This window comes from Scyliorhinus canicula, chromosome 10 (genome assembly GCF_902713615.1).
Source record: "Scyliorhinus canicula chromosome 10, sScyCan1.1, whole genome shotgun sequence".
NCBI lineage: Eukaryota > Metazoa > Chordata > Chondrichthyes > Carcharhiniformes > Scyliorhinidae > Scyliorhinus > Scyliorhinus canicula.
The window spans coordinates 153,368,864-153,393,405 of NC_052155.1; the positions used below are offsets into that span (position 1 = coordinate 153,368,864).

The 24,542-nt window shown below is 50.2% G+C and overlaps 1 protein-coding gene across 7 annotated transcripts in view; it reads right to left on the bottom strand.

Moving 5' to 3' along the window:
• Positions 1–12,618, bottom strand: part of sugct (succinyl-CoA:glutarate-CoA transferase) — a 747,294-nt gene extending 734,676 nt beyond the window's left edge. For 6 of the 7 annotated variants that reach the window (XM_038809927.1, XM_038809929.1, XM_038809923.1 and 3 more), the window contains exon 1: positions 12,525–12,618. In XM_038809927.1, the coding sequence (XP_038665855.1) occupies positions 12,525–12,579 (55 nt within the window). In that variant the 5' untranslated portion in view covers positions 12,580–12,618. Of the gene's footprint in view, positions 1–5,399; positions 5,423–12,524 lie in introns of those variants that run through there. The other variant, XM_038809926.1, reaches the window with a different exon arrangement.
• Positions 12,619–24,542: the final 11,924 nt, after the last annotated feature.

The window sequence follows — 24,542 nt, forward strand, 5'->3', positions numbered from 1 at the left end:
GCGCAAGATCCGCAGCAGCCGGCTTTTAACAATGTCGGCTGCAGGCGGCTTTAAAAATGGCTACCGCGACCATCTAAAAAAATGAGCGCACACTGTACATGCATACCTGCTCATCAGTGCGCATGCAGCCCGAGAATGTTGGGATCTGAACCCCAGCCAAATGCTCATCAGTGCGCATGCAGCCCGGGAATGTTGGGATCTGAACCCCAGCCAAATGCTCATCAGTGCGCATGCAGCCCGAGAATGTTGGGACCTGAACCCAGGGTCAAATTGCGATCGTGGCATGGCGACGGCTGACATGTGGTGATGAAGAAGACTATGACCTCGAACTGTTTTGCATCGATAAACATTACCGTAATGAGTATACTCATGGTTTAATCATGGACAGAACTGAACGTCGCCCTCTGTGCACTGAAGGGTGGCTATAAGTTTCTTGCTGACCTTTTAGACTACATTAAAGCATTGAATCAAAACAGTGACCAGTCAACCACAATGATGGTGGGCTTCATCCACTTGAAGAGTTACTGTAATGATTAGTCAACAGGGAGCTACTCAGAGTTTACAAACTGAGGTGGGAAATTCACACTTTCCTCCTGTGACCCTGACTGGAGTGAGATCATGAGGACCAAGAGAAAATGATGGGTCGCGAAGGTCGGCCGGCATGGGTCGCGAAAATCAGCCGGTTGGTAAGAATGGGTCCCCAGAAAAAAAGTTTGAAAAGCACATTAGACAATCCGCTCCAGAAATAACATTCTCAGGAATGCCAGACAAATTATATACTGAGTCTATCAAAGGATGTTAAAGACCTCTGTGAAGCCTATTCCAACAATTTCCAGGCAGATGTTTGGAAATGCCACTCTGGAAGCTGGAGAAAGGCATGTTGATGTGATATCAGAGGAGAGATAAAAGAAGTGGCAGGAACTGATTAAGTCCACAGATTGCAAATAGAGAAAATTGTGATTTAGGGCATTTGTATTTATAAAGTAGTTTACATGGCTTCAGGACATCCTAAAGCATATTAAACCAATTAAGAACTTCTTTAAGTACTGTCACTTTGGTAGCATAGGAAAATGTGGCAGCTAATTTGCAAGCAAGACCCAAATACAATTAAACACAACCAGATAATCTATCTTTTAAATATGTTAATTGAAGGATAAATATTAGCAGGGTCACGGTAGAGAATTCCCCTACTCTTCTTCAGATAGTGCCATGATTTTTTTTTTTTACAGCCAACCAAGGGAGAATACAGGGCCTCCATTTATCGTCTTATTTGAAAGACAGCACCTCCAACAGTGCCAACATTGTATGCTGAGGTTTCGATGCTCAGGTCTATGGACTTGGACTCACAACCTACCAACTCCATCACCCGGTCAGAGGTAGGGATATTTGCGGATGACTGCACAATGTTCAGCACCACTCACGACTCCTCAGATAATGAAGCAGTCCATGTCCAAATGCAGCAAGACCTGGACAATATCCAAGCTTGGGCTTACAAGTGGCAAGTTATATTCGCGCCACACCAAAACCAGGCAATAACCATCTCCTACAAGAGATGATCTAACCATCGCCCCTTGCCATTCAATGGCATTACCATCACTGAATCCCCACAAACAATATCCTGGGAGGTTACCATTGATCAGAAACTGAACTGGACTAGCCATAGGGGCTGGTTTACCTCACTGAGCTAAATCGCTGGCTTTTAAAGCAGACCAAGAAGGCCAGCAGCACGGTTCGATTCCCGTACCAGCCTCCCCGGACAGGGGCCGGAATGTGGCGACTAGGGGATTTTCACAGTAACTTCATTGAAGCCTACTCGTGACAATAAGCAATTTTCATTCATTTCATTTCATATTAATACTGTGGCTACCAGGACAGGTCAAAGGCTAGGAATCCTATGGTGAATAAATCACCTCCTGACCCCCAAAGCCAGTCCATCATCTAGAAGGCACAAGTCCAGAGTGTAAGGGAATACTCTCCATTTGCCTGGATGAGTGTAGTTCCAACAGCATTCAAGAAGCTCGACACCATCCAGGAAAAAGCAGCCCGCTTGATTGCTCCCATTTCCACACTCAAACTATCCATCACCAGTGGCAGCCGTCTGCACCATCTACACGAAGCACTCCAGTAACTCACCAAGGTTCCTCACAGCACCTTCCAAACCCACGACCATCCGGAAGGGCAAGAGCAACAGGTACCTGGGAACCCCACCACCTGGAGGTTCCTCTCCAAGTCCACAGGGCTAAAGGGCTGGCTTTTAAAGCAGACCAAAGCAGGCCAGCAGCACGGTTCAATTCCCATACCAGTCCTCCCCGAACAGGTGCTGGAATGTGGCGACTATGGGCTTTTCACAGTAACTTCATTTGAAGCCTACTTGTGACAATAAGCGATTTTCATTTCATTTCAAGTCACTCGCCACCCTGTCTTGGAAATATAGCGTCATCCTTTCACTGTCGCTGGGGAAACATCTTGGAACTCTCTGCCTAACAGCACAGTGGGTGTACCTACACCTCAAGGACTGCAGCGGTTCAAGGCAGCAACTCACCACCACCTTCGATGGGGCAACTAGGGATGGGCAATAAATGCTGGCCTAACCAGCGACGCCTACATCCCGTAAATGAATTTAATTTTTTTTTAAAGTGCTATCACTGAGGTAAGTGTCATGGGCAGAAGGGGATTCATTTCAACAGGCAGATCTCTCTTCTCACTATCCGTCCGTAATCAAAAGCGTTTTTTCATTTCCCCCTTTATACATGGTACCGTATTTTCTCCAACCCTTCAGTTTTAAGCGACCCAATACTCTGTTAATAACCCCACAGCAATCTCTAGATGAGGTAAAATAAGCGGTTGGTTTATTTAAACACACGAAACACATGGGAGGGGTTTTGCATTATCCCTCCCGTTTGCCCTCACACAGCAATGGAGGGATAAAGGAAAGGAAGGGGGACAGGACAAGGACAAGACTATGATAAAAGCAAGAATTATGGTTTCACGTGAGTGCAGAATGAATCAAAAGTCAAATGTGTATTCCTTCAGAGGTTAGCAGGCTGAAACTATTGCAGGGTGATCCATCTCTCCAGACGTGGGGACATCCATGATGGAAGAAGGCACGCAGAAATTAATTTGTCTTAATCTCCCCATGTCTGCGTGGGTCTCACCCCTACAACCCAAAAATATGTGCAGGGTACATAAACTGGCAATGCTAAATAGCCCCTTAATTGGAACCAGGGTACTCTAAATTTAAAAAAAGAAATTAATAAGTCTTATAGGTGCTGACACAGGAGTTCTGATGTTCCAGTCGTTCACAGTGTAGATGAGGACCAGACAAATTACCCAGACTGAGATATTTCAGCTGCTACCTGTTGAAAGGTAAAATGATAGGCTACCCACCTCAGTTCCACGTGGTAATATTACAGATTCTAACAACAAGGGAAAGTCATGTGACATGCCTGCCGCTTCCCCTGGGTTTTGGACGTAGAATGTATTTTTCCAAGACTGGAAATAGTTTAATAGCAGATCCAAGGATGCTTTTGTTCTTGCAAACATGCTGTCAAGAGCTCTGCCAATAGAAATGGCTATTGGTTCATTTCTTTGGAACTTGACTTTCTGCAGTCACATATTTAAAGGTCCTTGCTGGTTTCTGAAGGTTAGAAATTCCTCTGGTATGAGTCATGATTAATCAGGCATGTCAGGGTAAAGCCTTTATCCATTTAAAAATCACTAATTATTTTATAAAGCAGCTAGGTTGACATTTATTTTCCTTTCTGTCTTTTGGACAGGACACAAAGCTGATACTAGTTGCTATTCAAAACTACATACACTATGAACAACGGGCTCCAGACAAATATACACTCCAGAATTTGTGAATTTGATTAGATCTACTGACATCATCCCAAACCTGTTCCATCTTGGAACGTGACTTTTTATGTTCAGAACATGCATATTCTTCCCAAGCAGCTAAACTTCAGTGTGGCTCAAACTTCATCTTGTGAATGATGAGGATGGTCAGGCCAGAGAAATACATGGATATACAGATATTACAACATAGTAACAAACCATACAGTCCAACCAGGCCATGTTGGCTACATCATTCATGTTATTCTTTTCTAATACTTGAAATAGATGACCCCGATGAAGTCTTCTCATCAGTATCACATCTATGGCAATGTTTTTCAAAATTATTTTCCCTGGACACACTTTTGGCAGCTGGCCGACCTTGGCGACCCACATTTGCTCATCTTTTAATGCGAAAGGGGTGTCTGCTTTGTCCTCATAATCTCTCTTGAATCCAATTCAAAGAAGGCAAAGTGCATATCAGGTGCAAACGTCAGCAAATTTCTTTGTGCTGTCTTCATCTTTATTAGAAACGGAAAATCCAACCTCCACATGTTGGTCATTGTGAAGGGCAATAGCAACGAAATGCGTGTTTTACTCAGCACTGGATACTCCTGGGAGATGGTACACGAGAATGCTGACAGCCTCGTGGGCTTTAGCGCGTTTTTGTGTGGTATTACAGGTCAGCTGCAGCAGCGTGGTCTTTTAATTTGGAGTCAGCTCTAAGTTAATAACTGACTCTAGGGTCTCAACCAGAAAAGGAACAAGCTTCATGATCATGTTGTCACATCCGGCCCAAATATTCTTGCCTGTAACTGTGCCACAAATATTGAAATCTGAAAAGGCTGATCAGTGAATTGGTCTATTAGTGTTTGAAACTACTCAGTGTTTATAGTCCGTGCTACGCTTTGGAATTGGCCTGTTTTTTGCTTTTGTATCTTCACACACTTCCTTGGAGAAGAAAGAAAAACCATAAGAGGTGTTCACAGGCCCAATGGCAGTGTGGTGTGAATGCTCTTTCCATGGTGTGTGTGTGTTGGGCTCTCAATGCAGGCACGATGGCACCATAGACATTGGGCGACTGTCTGCGTGGGTTTCCTCCGAGTACCCGGTTTCTTCCCACAGTCGAAAGATTTGCAGGTTAGGTGGATTGGCCATGCTAAATTGCCCCTAGGTGGGGATATGGAGATAGGGTGGGCGGGATTGGGTCTAGGTAGGGTACTATTTCAGAGGGTCGGTGCAGACTCGATGAGCCGAATGGCCTCCTTGTGCGCTGTGGGGATTCTATGATTCGATGAAATGGTTGTCATCTCACTGAATGTCAGCCCAGAATTAAAAACTGGAGCTCTGGTCTCCACTTAGCAGGCTGGACTGAGGTCAAACCTATTGAAAGAGTTAGAATATGTAAACCACTGACTTGAAAGTTTTCCCCCTTCACGTATTCACCCAATTCCCTTTTAAGTTATTATTCAGTCTTCTTCCACCACCTTTTCAGACATTGCATTCCAAATCACAACTTGTTGCTTGAAGAAATTTCTTATATCACCTCTAGTTCCTTTGCTAATTACCTTAAGTCTCTGTCCTGCGCTTATGATCCCTCTGCCTCTGGAAACACTTTGTCCTGAATTTGCTCTATCATAACGCGCCATAATTTCAAACATCTCAGGCATAACGGTGGCACAGTGGTTAGCCCTGTGTTGTAAAAGTCAATATTTTTTCCTGCTTCTTGACTGTGGTAGAAAGACTCAACAAAGCTCGTTATGACAAAATAACTAGTCTTTATTTACAAAAAGACTGCATGCAGTAATGGCTGTAACTTGAGTTTAGAGAGCAGTTGTTACCAACTGCTGATTCCTCCTCAAGACCGCGCTTACACAAAAAATCAGTTCAGTATTTATACATTATCATCAGGATTGCGTGACTACGGCTTAGTCAGGAATTCGATCAGAGGTAGAAACATAAGCAATGTCCTAAAACAAGCATAACCTGCTGACCTCCTAGGACTCTTTGTCTCATCACTCATACCATTATCTTGTCCTTTGATAGAACATTAAAAGGACGGTGACTCCTTCATCCCTGACCTTATATTGTCTTACTCATATAGCCCTGGGTCATGAGGAGTTAATCTTATCAGAATTTACAGAGGTCAGGCATTTTGGAATAGCTTGACCTTCTCTGATCTTATTCATGCTTTAAGTTATGCGGAGTCAGCCTTATCAGGTCTTACAGGGGTCTGGCATATTGGAATAACTTGGTCAGCTTTTCTTACATTGTATCAAGTAGTTGACCAATTTTCCCATCATGCCATTACTTAATTCATACAACTTCACACTGTTGCCTCATGGCGCCGAGGTCTGGGTCACTGTCTGTGTGGAGTTTGAATATTCTCCCCGTGTTAGTGCGGGTTTCACCCCCACAACCCAAAGATGGGCAGACTAGGTGGATTGGCCATGCTAAATTGCCCCTTAATTGGAAGAAATGAATTGGGTCCTCTAAATTTAAAAAAAAATAATTTCAAACATCTCTATCACAGCTCCCCTTCATCGTCTCTAGTCTTGCCATATAACTGAAGTCCTTCGTCCCTGGTACCAGGGAATAAAAATAAAATACTGCAGATGCTGGAAGTCAGAAATAAAAACAGAAAATGCTAGAAATGCACAGCAGGCCAGGCTGCATCTGTGGAGGGAGAAAGAGAGTCAATGTTTCAGATGTGTAAACATAGGCTTCAGATCCGAAACCTTATCTTTTTTTCTCTCTACAGATGCGGCCTGACCTACTGACCACTGGACTAAATCCGCTCCACCCTGCCTATGGCCCAGACATCCTTCCTTAATAGTGCCCAGAATTGGACATAATAGTTCAGTTGGGCCTAGCATTATAAAGGTTTAACATAACTTGTTAATGTACACTCCAAGGTCTTTTTGTTCCTGCACCTCCCTTAAATTTGTCTCATTTGGATTATATTGCCTCTCCTCATTTGTTCCACCAAAATACAATACCTCAAAGTTCTCTGCATTAAATTTTATCTCTCATTTGTCGACACCCACTTCGTCAATTTCTATGGTCCTCCTGAAGCTTGTTCACACTTTCACGTGTTATGTCATCTGAAAACTTTGAAATTTTTATCTGTGTATTTAAGACAAAGTCATTAGTATTGATCAAAAAGTGCATTCGTCCCAACGGTCACGAGAGCAAAACCATCGTTCTTCCAGACTCACTAAAATAACTGCTCGCCACTACTCCCTGGTTTCTGCTTCTTTGCCAATTTTATATTCACACTGCCAGGGAATTCAATATTGCTTAAAAAAAATCTATTATATGATATTCTATTATACTCCTTTTAAAAGGGGCTGCACAGTGGTTGGCACTGTTGCTTCATGGCGCCGAGGTCTCAGGTTCGATCCCGGCTCTGGGTCACTGTCCATGTGGAGTTTGCACATTCTCCCCGTGTTTGCGTGGGTTTTGCCCCCACAACCCAAAGATGTGCAGGGGGGGTGGATTGGCCATGCTAAATTGCCCCTCAATTGGAAAAAATGAATTGGGCGCTCTAAATTTTTTTTTTTAAATACTCCTTTTAACAGTACATATACACAACATCAACCCTCAATGGTGCCGAACATCTCCATTTCTGAGCCTATGATGGAAGCTCGTGTCTGCCGAGCAGGTTTTTTTCTAAATTCTTTGTGGGATGTTGGCATCACTGGCAAGGCCTATATTTATTGTCCATCCCTAATTGCCCTCGAGAAGATGATAGTGAGTCGCTATCTTGATCCACTGCAGTCCATCACGTGCAGGTGCACCAGTCCTGCTGGGAAGAAAGTTCCAGGATTCTGATTTTGCGACAGTGAAGGAATGGCGATATAGTTCAATGTCAGGATAGTGTCGGGCTTGATGGGGAACTTGCTGGTCTTGAAGGTCCCATGTGTCTGCTGTCCTCCTCTTTCTAGATGATAGAGATCATGTGTTTTGAAGGCTTTGTCGAATGAGGCTTGGCAAATTGTTGCTGCGCATTTTGTGCATAATATCACGGTGCATTGGTGGTGGAGAGAGTGAAAGTTAAGTTTGTGCCAGTGAAGCAGGCTGTCCCTCGAAAATAGCGGGGATGAACGAATGAGCGAGTATGAAAAGGCATCATGCACGCTGCCCGGGTATTGGGCGCACACATGCGTAATCTTCATGTGGAACGTTCATAGAGTAGTTGCCCTTTCTGTTCAGGAAAATGACCCTGTCGCATGTCGACGTGCACCCCATCAATCGCACCCTGGACCATTCCGGTCACGGAGGCGAATCCCACTGCCCGGTCAACCTGGTGTGCGCGGTCCTCTGGAAAATTAATGCATCTGTCATACAGGGAGTCGGTAACGGCCCGGATGCATCGGCGCACCGATGCCTGCGAGATTCCAGAGAGGTCCCTTGGCACCTGGAAGGACCCTGTTGTGAAGAAATTAAGGGCTACCGTCACCTTGACGGTCACAGGGATAGCATGTCCTCCCCCCATTTCACCTGGTGCCAGGTGTGCCACGAGATGGCATATATGTGCCACGGTCTCCCGACTCAATCGGAGTCTCCTCCTGCATGTCGCATCCGGAAGCTCCTGGAACGACATGCGGTCCCGATACACTCGAGGCCGCATGGGGCGCTTCCGGCGCCTTGGCACCACCACCTGCTCTTGCTCCTCCCCTTGGGCCCCATCAGGATCCGATTCAGCGTCCTCCGCATGCCCGACGATGTGGTGGTCATTGTCACCCTCCGCCTCCTCATGCACCTGTCGGGCGTGAGTGCCTGCAGCATGAGCGGCTGGCATGGGGCCCTCTGCAGCCAGTCCCTCTGCTGCGGCCACCGCTGCAGCAGCTGCTCTGAGCCATCTTTGGCGGCGGTGAAGAATGGCTACCTGCAGGCCAGCCACTGCCGCCACGGTGGCAAACACTGCTGGATGGTGCGCAAACATAACGACCTACACGAATGGAGGGAGGTTTGGGAGGGAGACACGACAACATGTTCAACAACGGCGCATTGACACCTCGACAGCCAAGGCCCATGGGATATATGGGTGCCCGGCTGCCCTGTACCGCTGCAGACACACATGCAACCATCGCCCTGCCCACAGTCTCCGTCCACCGTGTACTAAACCCCATCCCTCCTCATTGAGGCGCCACTTGCCTCGGCCCATCAGCGTGACCTACACTTGGAAGCATGTCTTCGCCACCGTCCTGCCATGGAAGGCCGGCTGGCATGTCGCTCCCGCGGGTAACCATGCCCGACCTCATTCCCCCCCCGAACAGCACGGTGGCATCACTTCCTCCACCCCCTCCTCCTCCCTCCACCCCCTCCTCCTCCCTCCTCCTCCAACCCCCACCCCACCCCGGGCATTGCGGCATCCTCCCCAAACCCCCCCGCCCGCCCACTGTGGCATCCTACTCCAAGAGCCCTCCCACCCCACCCCCAACACCGGCCGCGGACGCCACCTCCTGCTGCCGACGGTGAGGCCGGCCATTCACCTCCTTCCTCCACATCGTCAGCTAGCACGACTGGCTGACGATTTATTTACCAGTGTGAACGGCGACTCTGTCGGGACTTCGGCCCATGCGGGACGCTGAATAGCAGGGGGGGCCCGGAGAACTGCCGTACTTGGTACCTCGGGCGATTCTCCGGCAGGCGCGGCGCCGACCTCGATGACGCCGTTCTCGCCGTCTGGGAGAATTGCAAAACGGCATTGGACCGACGCCACGGGAAAAAATGGCGCGCACGCCGATTCTCCCATACGGCGCGGCATGGGAGAATCGCGCCCACTATGTTTTATTAATCCGTCTTTCAACCTGTCGTTCAGCCTTCAATGACATATACACAAAGGTCCTTCTGCTCCTGCAACCTTTATTGTATATTGTATATCTGTGATCACACTTCTCTGCATTAAATTCCATCTGCCACCTGTCCACTCACTCCACCAACCAATCTATGTCGTTCTGAACTTCAACACTATCCTCATCATGGTTTACAATACTTCCAAGTTTAGTATCATCTGTAAATTTTGAAATTCTGCCAAGGTCCAGGTCATTAATATATTTCAGGTGTTAACACTGAGAAACTCCACAAGAAGCATTCCTCCAAGCCAAAACGCAACCATTGACCGCTACTCTTTGTTTCCTGTCACTTAGCCAACTTTGTATCCATGTTGCATCTGCCCCTCCTTTAGCTTGAATACTGCTCAGAGGTAAAAGTGAAGACCCCATCCCCATTACCACTACTCTATAATTACTGGATCCATCTGTAATTTGCCTGCTTTGGGGCAGGGGGAAGGAAAGAGTCACCCTCACACTGAAGGGGGGGGGGGGGGTGTCACCATCACACTGGGGGGGGGGGGGGGCACCCTCACACTGGGGGGGGTGTCACCCTCACACTGGAGGGGGGGAGGTGTCACCATCACACTGGAGGGGGGGGGGGTGTCACCCTCACACTGGGGGGGGGAGACACCCTCACACTGGGGGGGGGGAGACACCCTCACACTGGGGGGGGGAGACACCCTCACACTGGGGGGGGGGGAGACACCCTCACACGGGGGGGGGGGGGACACCCTCACACGGGGGGGGGGGAGACACCCTCACACTGGGGGGGAACACACCCTCACACTGGGGGGGGGAACACACCCTCACACTGGGGGGGGGGGGACACCCTCACACTGGGGGGGGGGGACACCCTCACACTGGGGGGGGGGAGACACCCTCACACTGGGGGGGGGGGGAGACACCCTCACACTGGGGGGGGGGGACACCCTCACACTGGGGGGGGGGGACACCCTCACACTGGGGGGGGGACACCCTCACACTGGGGGGGGGACACCCTCACACTGGGGGGGGGGACACCCTCACACTGGGGGACGGGGGACACCCTCACACTGGGGGACGGGGGACACCCTCACACTGGGGGGGGGGGACACCCTCACACTGGGGGGGGGGCACCCTCACACTGGGGGGGGGACACCCTCACACTGGGGGGGGGGACACCCTCACACTGGGGGGGGGGACACCCTCACACTGGGGGGGGGACACCCTCACACTGGGGGGGGGGACACCCTCACACTGGGGGGGGGGACACCCTCACACTGGGAGGGGGGGACACCCTCACACTGGGGGGGGGGGACACCCTCACACTGGGGGGGGGGACACCCTCACACTGGGGGGGGGGACACCCTCACACTGGGGGGGGGGGACACCCTCACACTGGGGGGGGGGACACCCTCACACTGGGGGGGGGGACACCCCCCCACTGGGGGGGGGACACCCTCACACTGGGGGGGGGGACACCCTCACACTGGGGGGGGGGACACCCTCACACTGGGGGGGGGGACACCCTCACACTGGGGGGGGGGACACCCTCACACTGGGGGGGGGGACACCCTCACACTGGGGGGGGGACACCCTCACACTGGGGGGGGGACACCCTCACACTGGGGGGGGGACACCCTCACACTGGGGGGGGACGACACCCTCACACTGGGGGGGGGACACCCCTCACACTGGGGGGGGGGGACACCCTCACACTGGGGGGGGGGGACACCCTCACACTGGGGGGGGGGGACACCCTCACACTGGGGGGGGGGGACACCCTCACACTGGGGGGGGGGGACCCCCTCACACTGGGGGGGGGGACACCCTCACACTGGGGGGGGGGACACCCTCACACTGGGGGGGGGGGACACCCTCACACTGGGGGGGGGGGACACCCTCACACTGGGGGGGGGGGGACACCCTCACACTGGGGGGGGGGGGGACACCCTCACACTGGGGGGGGGGGGACACCCTCACACTGGGGGGGGGGACACCCTCACACTGGGGGGGGGGTCACCCTCACACTGGGGGGGGGTCACCCTCACACTGGGGGGGTCACCCTCACACTGGGGGGGGGGGTCACCCTCACACTGGGGGGGGGTCACCCTCACACTGGGGGGGGGGTCACCCTCACACTGGGGGGGGGGTCACCCTCACACTGGGGGGGGGGTCACCCTCACACTGGGGGGGGTCACCCTCACACTGGGGGGGGTCACCCTCACACTGGGGGGGGTCACCCTCACACTGGGGGGGGTCACCCTCACACTGGGGGGGGTCACCCTCACACTGGGGGGGGTCACCCTCACACTGGGGGGGGTCACCCTCACACTGGGGGGGGTCACCCTCACACTGGGGGGGGTCACCCTCACACTGGGGGGGGGTCACCCTCACACTGGGGGGGGTCACCCTCACACTGGGGGGGGTCACCCTCACACTGGGGGGGGTCACCCTCACACTGGGGGGGGTCACCCTCACACTGGGGGGGGTCACCCTCACACTGGGGGGGGTCACCCTCACACTGGGGGGGTCACCCTCACACTGGGGGGGGTCACCCTCACACTGGGGGGGGTCACCCTCACACTGGGGGGGGTCACCCTCACACTGGGGGGGGTCACCCTCACACTGGGGGGGGGGTCACCCTCACACTGGGGGGGGGGTCACCCTCACACTGGGGGGGGGGTCACCCTCACACTGGGGGGGGGTCACCCTCACACTGGGGGGGGGGTCACCCTCACACTGGGGGGGGGTCACCCTCACACTGGGGGGGGCGTCACCCTCACACTGGGGGGGGGGGGGGGGGGGGCACCCTCGCCGCGATCGGTGCCGCTCCGCGGCCGCTGTCCGCCGGGCTCCCCCCGCCACCCCTACCTGTCCCGGGTCCGCTCAGCCTGCGGCAGCCTCGAACCGCCGCCTGGCGCAACATTTTCTGTCCGGAAATGAGTCACAAATATTCCCATCCCGGGACAACCGGAAAGGTGCAGCAATCAAAACAGCCCGGGAAGGGGAGGGGTGTGGGAGAGGAGGGCAGTTGATGGGGAGGTGGATCAGGGGGAGGGTCGCTGAGAGGGGTTGGTGAAAGGGGAGGAGGCGGCTGGATGATGAGTAGGCGTTAATGTGAGGGGGAGGGAGATGATGAGGAGGAGGGAAGGGGATTGATGAGTGGAGGGGGTTGATGGGTTGAGACTTGGTGTGGTAGGAGAGTTGGTGGTGGTGGTGGGGGGGGAAGGAGGTTGATGGGAGAGGTTGAGTGGGAGGGGGGTTGATGAGGGGGAAGAGAGATTGGTGAGGTTTGATGGGAAGGGGTGTTGATAAGGGGGAATGGGGGTTGATATGGGGGAGTGGAGTTAATGAGCGGGAATGGGGTGTTTCTGGGAGGGGGTTGATGGAGAGGTTGGAGTTTGGGGGGGCTGATAATGGGGACGGGGTTGATGGGGAGATGAGTTTCTGAGGGGGTAGGGGTTAATGGGTGGGGTGTTGATGAGAGAGGAGGGTTGGTGGTGGGGGGAGGGGGTTTGATGGATTAAGGGGGTTGTTGGATGGGGGGGAATGAAGGTGAGGCAGTTTGAGGGGGTGGGATGATGGGAGGGGCAGGTTGATTGGGGGTTAATGGGGGAGGGATGGATTGATCGGGATGGTTGATGAGTGAGGCTGGTTGATCAAGGGGGCAGGTTTGGATTGATGAGGGGGAAGAATTGGTGAAGGGGAGGGTTGATGGAGAGGGCGGTTGTTGAAGAGGGGGTGTTGATGAATGGGGAGCGAGTGGCTGATGGAGGGGAGAAGTGGGGAGGCTGATGGAATGAGAAGGTGAGAGGGGAAATGGGTTCCGGATGGATGGGTTGGGGATATTGATGGAAGGTGAGGGAGTGGTTGATTGATGGGGTTTGTTGCACGGGAGGGTGTTGAGGGGGTTTGATTTGGAGGGGAGAGTGTTGATGGAGTGTGGAGAGGGTTTGATGGAAGGGAGGGGTTGATGATGGGAAGAAGGTTAATGGAGGGGAGGATTAGGAGGGAGAGGGTTGATGGAGGAGGGAAAGGAGAGAGCTGATCGAGGGAAGATGGAAATGATTGATGGAGTGGGAGGGTTGATGGAGGGATAGGGTTGGGTTTAAGCAGGGTGAAGGGGAGGGTGAGAGGTGTTAATGGAGAGGGGAGTGGGTGTGATGGGGGAATGGGTTGATGGAGGGATGAGTGGGTTATTGAGAGGGAGGAGGATTTTGATGATTGGGGGTTAATGCTGAAGGATTGATGAATGGGGAGAAGGGATGTTGATGGAGGGAAAGGTTTGATGGGGTGCATTATGGGGTAGAGTGGAGGGATGACAGCGGGGGAGTGGAGGGTTGATGGGGGCTGGGTTATGGAGGGAGAGTGGGGATGACGGAGCGGGAGAGAAAGGGAAGAGAATGTTGATGGAGGAGGTTGATCGGAGAGTGAATGGGCCTGATTTGGGGGGAATGAGGAGTTGATGGAGGAGGGTTGTTAGCGGGGAAGGAGAGGGTTGATGCGGAGTCTGTGTTTGATGGAGGGCGTGGGAAATTGCTGGAAGAGCAAGGGGGATTGATTGATAGGTAGGGGGTTGATGCAGAGGCGGTCCACCAAAGTGAATAATTTCAGACTTTCCGTGTTAAGTCGTGAATATAGATTGTAAATAGCTGAAGCCCCATCACTGATCCTTGTGGCACTCCCATCATGTATTGCCTGTCAACTTGTCAAAAGTCCTGCTTATGCCCCTCTCTGCTTTCTGCCGGTTAACTCATTCTCTATCTATGCTGATATATTACCCCCAACTTCTTTATCTTGTCTACTAACCTTTTGTGCAGCACCTTATCAAATGCCTCTTGGATAGCCAGGTATACTACATCTACTGGTTCTCCTGTCTTTACCCGACTAGTTACACCATCAAATAATAAGGTTTCCCTTTGATAAAACTATGTGGACTTGTCCTAATCATACTTTTTCAAGTGCATTGCTAAGACTTCCTTTACTTCCTTGGGGCAGTATGGTAGCACAGTGGTTAGCACTGTTGCTTCCCAGCTCCAAGGTCCCAGGTTCGATTCCTAGCTTGGGTCACGTGTCTGGGTGGGTTTCCTCAGGTGCTCTAGTTTCCTCCCACAGTCGAAAGATGTGCGGTTTAGATGGATTGGCCATGCTAAATTGCCCTTAGTGTCCAAAAAGATTAGGTGGGGGGTTTACTGGGTTACGGGATAGGGTGGAGGTGTGGGCTTAAGTGAGGTGCTCTTGTAACAAAATACATTTTTAAAAAAGTGAGGTACTCTTTCCAAGGGCCGGTGCAGACTCGATGGGCCGAATGGCCTTTTGCACTGTAAATTCTGTGAAAAGAATCCAGCATATTTCCAAAAACTAATATTAAGCTAACTGGCCTGCAGTCCACTGTGTTCTTTCTCCATTTCTGGAATAGTGGTGTAACATTTGCCAACTTCCAATCTACTGGGACCATTCCTGAATCCAAGGAATTTTGGAAAATCATAGCCAGCACAACCTCTTTGGAACCTTAGGGTGTAGGCCATCAGGTCCTGGGGATTTGTCATATTTTGGCCCCTAGAATATCTCACCTCTGTGGCTACAGTGCTAACAACAATGCCATGCTCTTCAAGTTACTGACATGTAGGGAAAAGTGCTGTGATAAAAGGGGCTGTTTAGCACAGGGCTAAATTGCTGGCTTTGAAAGCAGGCCAGCAGCACGGTTCGATTCCCGTAACAGCCTCCCCGAACAGGCGCCGGAATGTGGCGACTAGGGGCTTTTCACAGTAACTTCATTTGAAGCCTACTCGTGACAATAAGCGATTTTCATTTCATATGGCCTTCAGGGTAGTCACAGCAGTTTCACACACTGCGGTACGTGCACATGAGTATCACACCAATTCAAAGAGGGAACATTACTGCCGTTTTGATTCTGCAACACTGGGATTCCTCAAGTGCAGACATGTTGAGTTTAGTTTGTTTGGAGGGTCATCCACTTCCCCGGTGTAAGCCGGTGCTGATGGGTTGCGTGACAAGAGCGCTGATCCATGGCCACCTGGATCACTGGCCAAAACTCTTAAGGATCTCTACTCTAACCATCACATAGTCGACTGCAGAATACTGTGCGCCAGAATGGTACCAACCTGCCCACACTAAACTTACCGAAATGCAAATCAATAAAGCACATCATCACCAGTCACTCTTCGACCAACTCACTCCACCTGGCTCCAAATCCTGGGCAACATTGAAGTCAGCAGTGCAGGCTTCCCCACTTCAGTAGGTGTTGCGTCTGTACATGTATTTCTGGATATGCTGCTGTTACTGTCATGCTGCAGAATTGCCTATGTTATTATCACCTTAGATGCAAAAGCTATGGTTCTGGTGCCACCTGGTGGTCAGCCCTGCATAACCAGCAGCCCACACAGTTCATGCATCCGCAAAATAAATAAACAGAAAGAGTTTGTGTTTATACAGCAGCTACACAAACTCAGGACGCCTCAAATTACTTTACAGCCAATGATTGTCAAGTTCGGGGGGGGGGGGGGGGGGGGGGGGGGGTGCGCGGTAGTCGGGTCAAGTCTGGTGGTAGTTGGGTGATCAGGGTTGTGGGGTAGTCAGGTATGGTCAAGGGGGATTGGCGGGATGTGGAGGGAGTAATCAGGTGGTTTTGTCATGGGGAGAGGGGGCGTGAACTGTGGTACTGAGGTGTTTAGACGAGGTTTAACCTGTCAAACATTTTCTGGGTACCCATTCAGGTAAGTCCCATGATGTTTTGTTTGTGGGGGTGTGGGGAGCAAGGGAATTGCCCATCAGATGATGAAACATCCAAAGCAATTCTCATGTAGGCCTGAGCGTCGGGACTTCCACAGGGTCGTGACATGCATCTTCAGCCGTATGTCCAGTCTCTGATGATCGGAAGACTGGTGTTTGGCCCACATTGTTGGAGGCAGACACACCAATAGGACACTCTCATTAAGCAGGAGACAAACTCCTAAAAATCAAGAGACATTTTCTGTAAATAATCTTTTGGTTTAGTCTCTCATCTGAAAGATGACACCTTGGACAGTGCAGCACGATTATTCCTGAAGACTAGTGTTTATTTAGTGGGGCATGATTCTCATGGTATATGTTTGTATGGTAAGTGGGGAGTTTCACCACATCACGATTTATATCTAACTATGAGATGGTTGTGTCACTTTAAATAACTCAACATATAAAGTGCTCCTTGAAAACAAAAAAGAATTGAGCCTTCCACGCCTCAGAATGTTCCAAAGCATTTTACAGCTAATGAGAATTTTTCAAGTGCACTCACTTGTAATGTAGGAAACACATGAGCCAATTTGCACATAGCAATGTCTTTCAAATACTACTGAGATAATCCACAGATAACTTATTTTAACCATGTTGGGTGTGAAATGTTCTTTGATTGGGCTGATGTGGAATCTCGATATGGCCATGTGAACAAAGAACATTGGGTGGGATTCTCTCAGCCCGGGGCCGGGCCGGAGAATCCCCGCAACCGACACGAATCGCGCCATACCGCCCCGACGCCGGGACGTGATTCTCAATCGGTGCCATTGGCACCCTAGTGGTCGGCGCGGCACCAGTCGGGGGCCGCTCTACGCGACACCCCCGACGATTCTCGGCCCGGGATGGGCCGAGCAGCCGTCACAGAAAACCCCAGTCCCGCCGGCACCGTTCTAACCTGCTCCTAGCCGGCGGGACCTCACCGTGGAAGGGTCCGGGGGTGGCATGTAAGGAGGGGGTGATTGACCCGGGGGGTAGGGGGAGGGGGGGGCGTTGTGGCCTGGCCTGCAATCGGGGCCCACCGATCGGCGGGCGGGCCTCTCGTGCTGGGGGCCTCCTTTCGTCCACACCGGCCCTTGTAGCCCTAAGCCATGTTGCGTCGGGGCCGGCGCGGAGAAGGGAGCCACTGCACATGCGCGCATTGGCGCCAGTGCCACTGCTCCTGTGTGGACCTGCGGTGGCCAGTTGACACCGGGATCAGCAGCTGGAGCGGCATGGGCCGCTCCAGTCCGATGCGGGGCCAGAATTGCTGATCCAGAGGCCATGTTGACGCCATCGGGAAGCGCAACGGCGTTTCCGACGCCGTCAACACTTAGCCTCAGGATCATAGAATCCACCCATTAGACTTTGTTTTATAAACAAAGTTATTTATTACTAACACTACACTAATGAATAACTGAAATGTCTAAGATGAATACAGTTAGAAATAATTGTCTAACACTAACTTACACTAAGATATTACAAGCTACTCTAATATGCGACTGCTATCAACTCCTAACAAATACCTTCTGATGGAACAAATGGTACATCCGGATCCCGGGACTGCATACTCGCCCCATCTGCTGGTCGGATGCTAGAACTACAACAGTAAAACATATCACTTACGAAATGAAAAATGAAATGAAAATCGCTTATTGTCACGAGTAGGCTTCAATGAAGTTACTGTGAAAAGCCCCTAGTCGCCACATTCCGGCGCCTGTCCGGGGAGGCTGGTACGGGATACACATGCAGATGATGTTGATGAACTACAGATGATAGTCTACCTAAAATAATAATCTTCATTATTGTCACAAGTAACATTGTCACATTAACACTGCAATGACGTTACTGTGAAAATCCCCTAGTCGCCATATTCCGGTGCCTGTTCGGGTACACTGAGGGAGAATTCAGAATGTCCAATTCACCTAACAAGCACGTCTTTGGGACTTGTGGGAGGAAATCGGAGCACCCGGAGGAATCCCAAGCAGACACGGGGAGAACGTGCAGACTCCGCACAGTGACCAAAGCCGAGAAACAAACCCGGGTCCCCGTGTGCTGTGAAGGAACAGTGCTAACCTTGTCATTTAAGTGATTGCTTGTGGCATAAATACTGTACATCCCTACTTGTTCTGGCAGTTTGGATTCAACTCCACCCTTATGAGATCACTGTTTTCCACTCTAACTGGAATGAGTTCTCTTTCCTGTTCATGTATTTGCTCAGCAAGTGGTTGTAAATTGGCCTTCCTTTTAGCAACTAAAGCCTAGCATTTCTCTACTGACACATGTTGTCATTGCAGTGATATCCGCTATCATTAGCACTCTTCTGACCATTTTAGGTTTAATGAAAGCTGTCTGATTGTGGACAGAAGCTGTACAAGTCACATGCATAAGTCAAATTCCTGAGCATTAATTTTTATGCTGTTTGCATGGAAAGAGCAATCTAACAGGATATAGCTCAAATAGAAGGTCCTGAGCACGATTTTAACTAAAATAGTTACATTGTTCTGGGCAGGATTAGCGGGGTCATTCCCAGCGTTCCCCTGAGGCGACACTTTAGCGGCGAGCGGAGCAGGAAGAGATCGGAGCACCATTCTCGCACCCCCACCCCCACCTCCGATGCGACTCCTGGACCTGCCCGATGCCCCATTGCACCTGTTGTGGGGTCCTTGAGGCCCCCCCACACTCCACCACATACAATCAGGGCACCCCTGGGCTATCCCCAGTGTGGGCAAAATGCCAGCTTGGCACTGCAGCCTGGTAACCTGACAGTGCCACCAGAGCATTCTGGCAGTGCCAGATTGGCACCCAGGTGGTACTGCCAGGCTGACAGTGCCAAGGTGCCTGGGTGGCACCAGCTGTGCCAGGATGCCGGTCTGGCCAGAGGCCGACCACCCGGAGGCCTCCGAACATCTGGTAGACCACCCAAGGTGCCGTTTTGCCCGGCCCCCATTTGTGGGGACCAGTTATTAAACAGCACCCTGCTGGGGTCTCCTTGGTGAGGCCGATAGATGCCAGGTGCCAGTTAGATCTTTTAGCTGTGTGAGTCTGAGTCCCGCCCATTGTGGGCGTGATTCAGGTTGTGATGTCTCGCGAGATCTCGTTCGACCTCGTGAGGCGTAATGACCACCGAGAATCCCGGGAGAGTCCTCTCCTGGGATAACCGGACTCATCCCATCCCGATTCCTGTTGGACCCGATTGGAAAATCACACCCCATGTGCATTCAGTAACTTCTATTGGTTTCTTTTGTCACCCAATCCACACAGAAATCCGTCTCGTAACGCACGGTCTCAGAATGCGCCAAAGTTGCAATGTCATCATATATTGTTCAGTGCCACAATGTACCCAGTAACTGTTCCACTACTTTTCTGATTCCTGGGTCCAATGTTTTAGCCCTCTGCTATCCCTTGTGACCTAGGGTTAAAGTGTTCTTTTAATCTGGTGATGATTATTTTGAGTGGCATATCATTTGCCTTGTTGAAAGCAAGAATGCTTGTTAGTATGGCATACATTCCAGACCAATTTGTGCTCACAAAATTGGTTTCTTGAACTCAAGAATTGCCTTGTTCTGAGTTTTGACCTCTTCACTTTCAGCCTCGAGTTCTAAAATGTTACTATCTCTGAAAAATATGCTCAGTCTTTCAATGTATGAACTGAACGACTCCCAAGCCCTCCCATATATTCCGAGCCTTCCAATATATCCCATGGGTGCACCCATATTGCCCATTGTCGTGTTAGGTACGCTGGTATAACACTGGCTGCAACTGGATGCAGCTTAGTGTGGTGATATGCATCACTGTAAATACACAAGGGGTTAATGTAAATACACTGGGACTAAATAAACACTAGAGGGAGCACCAGAGACATCATTGACACACAGACATTCAACCAATAGGTCAGTAAGATAGGATACCACCAATGGGCAGTCAAGACACACCCAGAGGTGACACTACCACAAGGGGGCTACCCATATAAAAGGACAGGGCACACATGCTCTTTCTCTTTCCATAGGCGACACTCAGAGAGGCAGGGACAGATCAGGAAGCATCACACCCACCACATGGCTTCGAGCAGACTGGTTAGTTAGACTGAGTTACTATAGTAAGATCAGCAGGAGAGTCGAACCCAAGGAGGAGAATTGTTAACTGTTCAATAAATGTGTTAACTCTATCTCCAAGTCTGAACCCTTTGTCAGCTTATGCTACCTGAAGAAGCATAACACAACACTTAGATCAAAAAGATACTCCAGACCTTGAAGTTAGTTCAATCAGGTTTATTGAACTAATAGCGCAGTTTGCACAGTTCTCTGTGAGTTCGACTCTCTGCTAAGTTACGTGTGGTTACTCTGTCTGACTGAACCAGACTAGCTCTTAGCCACGTGGTGTAGGTGTGAGATTGTAACAACACCCTTGACTGACTCTCTAGATGTTCATCAGTGGAAAGAGGCGGAGTGTGAGTGCCTCGTGTCTTTTACAGTCAGATCCCACCCCTGAGTGTCCTGCCTGCTTATTGGTCATGTCCTGTTCTCTGTGTCCATTAGCTGCTTGTCTGTGCCTGCCTGTATATCATTATGTGTGTGTCTGCATATCATGACACCCATTTTCAAATTCCACAGTGTCCCCTGCAGCCATTCATAGCAGTGAAACATATTACCATGTGAATATTCCTTATAGGACCACTGACACAAATGCTACTTCAACTAAAGCTCCTCACATCAGCACTTCTCAAAGTTTCTCCTGATGTGATCCCATTTTGAACCTTTAAAATTGGTGTGACCCCAGAGTGAGTTGTGAGGTCATTGGGGGGGGGGGGGGGTTTGAGAGTGGAGACAGAGTGGGCAGAGCAAAGTAGTGGGGGGGGGGGGGGCTGTCAGAATGGGGGAGAGTTATGAGAGCAGACGGGAGGAGCTGAGAGAAAGGGGAGAGTGTTGAGACTGTGGAGAGAGTTGTGGGAGTGGGAGGGAAAGTGGTGGGAACGGAACGGAGGGTTGTGGGAGAGGGGGAGGGACAGTTGTGAGAGAGGAGGGAAGAGTTGGAAGTGTGAGGAAGAGTTATGGGAAAGGGGGGGAAGCTGTGGCAGCAAGGAGAGAGTTATGAGACTGAGGGGAGAGTTGTGAGCACGGGGGAGAAAATTGTGGGAGCTGAGGAAAGTTGTGAGAGCAGATGGGCAAGAATCTTTTTAGAAAACCTTTGGCATGTTCTAATTCAGGCAGTGTTGCGGCTTCAGAGTTCATTCCCTTAACTCATGTCCACCAGGCAATGGCAAAAGCAAATTATACACGTGTGACAGGGGCCTCAGAACCGCAGTGTTCTTTCCAAAGTTACCATTGTCGCTTTATCTTCCTTATCCTTCAACAGAGGATTCCTCACCATCATAATTAACAATGCTCTCAACACTTGGCCCCTTCATCGCAGAATCTTGATAGGGTTCCACTTTCCTTCAATTTACACCCACCAGTCTCCATATTCAATAGATCATCCTCCGTCATTCCTGCCAACTCCAACGTCATGCCATTGCCAAACACACCTCTCCCTGGCCTCCCTGGCATTCCTAAAGGACTGTTCCTTCTATGACACCCTGGTCCACTCCTCAATCACCCCAGTACCCCTTCCCTTCAGCACTTTTCCATTCAAGAGTAGGAGGTGCAATACGCGCCCTTTTAGCTCCTTCCTCCTCACTGTCTCAGACCCCCAAACACCGTTTCCAAGTGAAACAATAATTTACTTGTGCTTCTTTCAATTTAGTACATTGTCTTCACTGGTCACAACGTGCTATTGTCTACATTAGGAAGACCAAACACAGATTTGGTGACCACTTTTTGGAACACTTCCCCAAGCACCCAGAGTCCTGTCATTTTAATTCTCCACCATGCTCCCATTCAGGTCACTCTGTCCACAGCCTGCTGCCGAGTTTCAGTGAAGCTCACCTCACCTCAACTCTCCCCAGTTCTGATGAAAGGTCATCAACCTCAAGCATTAACTCTATTTATCTGTCAACAGATGCTGTCTGACCTGCTGAGCATTTCCAAGCGGCCGGTTTAGCTCAGTTGGCTGGACAGGTGGGTCGTGATGTGGAGCGACGTCGACAGCACAGGTTCAATTCCTGTACCGGCTGAGGCTATTCATGAATGCCCTGCCTTCTCAATGTTTCCCCTCACCTGAGGTGTGGTGATAGAAGAACATAGAACAGTACAGCACAGAACAGGCCCTTCGGCCCTCGATGCTGTGCCGAGCAATGATCACCCTACTTAAACCCACGTAACCCGTATACCCGTAACCCAACAATCCCCCCCATTAACCTTACACTACGGGCAATTTAGTATGGCCAATCCACCTAACCTGCACATCTTTGGACTGTGGGAGGAAACCGGAGCACCCGGAGGAAACCCACGCACACACAGGGAGGACGTGCAGACTCCACACAGACAGTGACCCAGCCGGGAATCGAACCTGGGACCCTGGAGCTGTGAAGCATTGATGCTAACCACCATGCGACCGTGAGGCCCCAGGTTATCCTCAGGTTAAATCAGCACCAGTTAGCTCTATCCCTCAAAGGGGACATCTGTGACTATGGAGACTTTACTTACTATTTCCAAGCAGTTTCTGTTTCTATTCCTTGGTGGAATGGTGTCTTTGATTTACTTTGTCTTGGAAGCAGCTGGAAAATTTGAACTCAATTATCCCAGGAATAAAGTCTCAGAGAGTTGGCTCTGGGGCAAAGTGGTTGATTAACAACACTCCACATAAAACTGACACCTCTCTGCCCAGTCCATTAGCACATCCACCATGAGCTCCTTCTTGCAATATCCATCACAGCTTGCCATCCCTCTAACTTGGTATTAATAAACTTCAAGATCATTTATCTTGTGCACAAGGCTAATTTATTTATATAGATTGGGTAAGCAAAAGAGATGTCAAATCCCTGGGGCATACTGCAACCCATATCCAGAAAATCTATATTAAAAAACCTTTCACCTCCATTCTCCATTTTCTATTGTTTAGACCTGTCAATCAATGTGGCTACATTCCCTTTAATCCTATGGATCTTGGGCAAAATGAAAAGTCAGCATCAGAAATTCTTTGATGTTTTGTTCTCCTGTTCTGACACCACAGTTTCAGCAGAAGATCGGTGGTAACCCCGGATACATTGGGCTAGATTCTCCGGGGGGCCGCAGCGGGAACAGGGAATCCCAATGTATCAATGGGGTCGGTGCTGAACTTAAAGTGGCTGATTGAGGGAATCCCCACCATGGATATTAGCCTAGGTGTACTACATACAGCATTGAATTTTCAAAAAAGAATCTCAATTAGTCTCAGGCCCTGGAAAACCATCGAAGTTTACATTACTGTACAAATCTAGGTCATTCAACCCTTCAGACCAGTGCTAGCATTCTGCTGAATCCACCCCATTTTCCCCTCCCCGTAACCTTACATCTTTCATTTCAAATATTTATCTCTTTCCCCTTAAAGAATCCCACAATCCCTGGCTCAAATACAACACAAATCATTCCCTACTCAAAACCCTTCTTTAAAATGATGGCAACATAGTTAAACTTCTGCTATTCACTTCTTCAAAGGCCTGCATAATTTTAAAAAAACTTTGTTTAAATGTCCTCTTAGATTTCTCGGTGCCAGTGAAAATAGTCCCAATATCACAAGTCTCTCCTCACTATAATTTACCAACTTTCATAAAACCAGAAATTGAAAGAGGTGTAAAACGGCCTACCAGTTTTCTATTCCCCATTTTCTAGTGCTGGTCGGTCCAATTTACCCCAAGCGTCTTTTCATTAAGTCCATTTGTTATCTCCCAAAATGTGTTCCAACACACTTTTCCACATTAAATTCCATCTGACATCTATCTGCTGACCTTGTCTCCCAATGTCTTCACAGTCCTCATTTCTGTTGAACGAATGCCCTTTTTTTGCCTCTTCAGTAACTTTGAACAAAATGCTTTCTGTGCAGTAGTTCAAATCATTTTGGCACATCTTGCCTTGCCAGTGAAACAGTCTTATCCAGCAAATCTTACTTTCTAGCTTTTGGACTGTCACCTTAAGGTAAAAAGGCTTCAAATGCATCCTCAAATATTTTGAAAAATGCAATGAGGACTTCTGCCTCTATCACCCT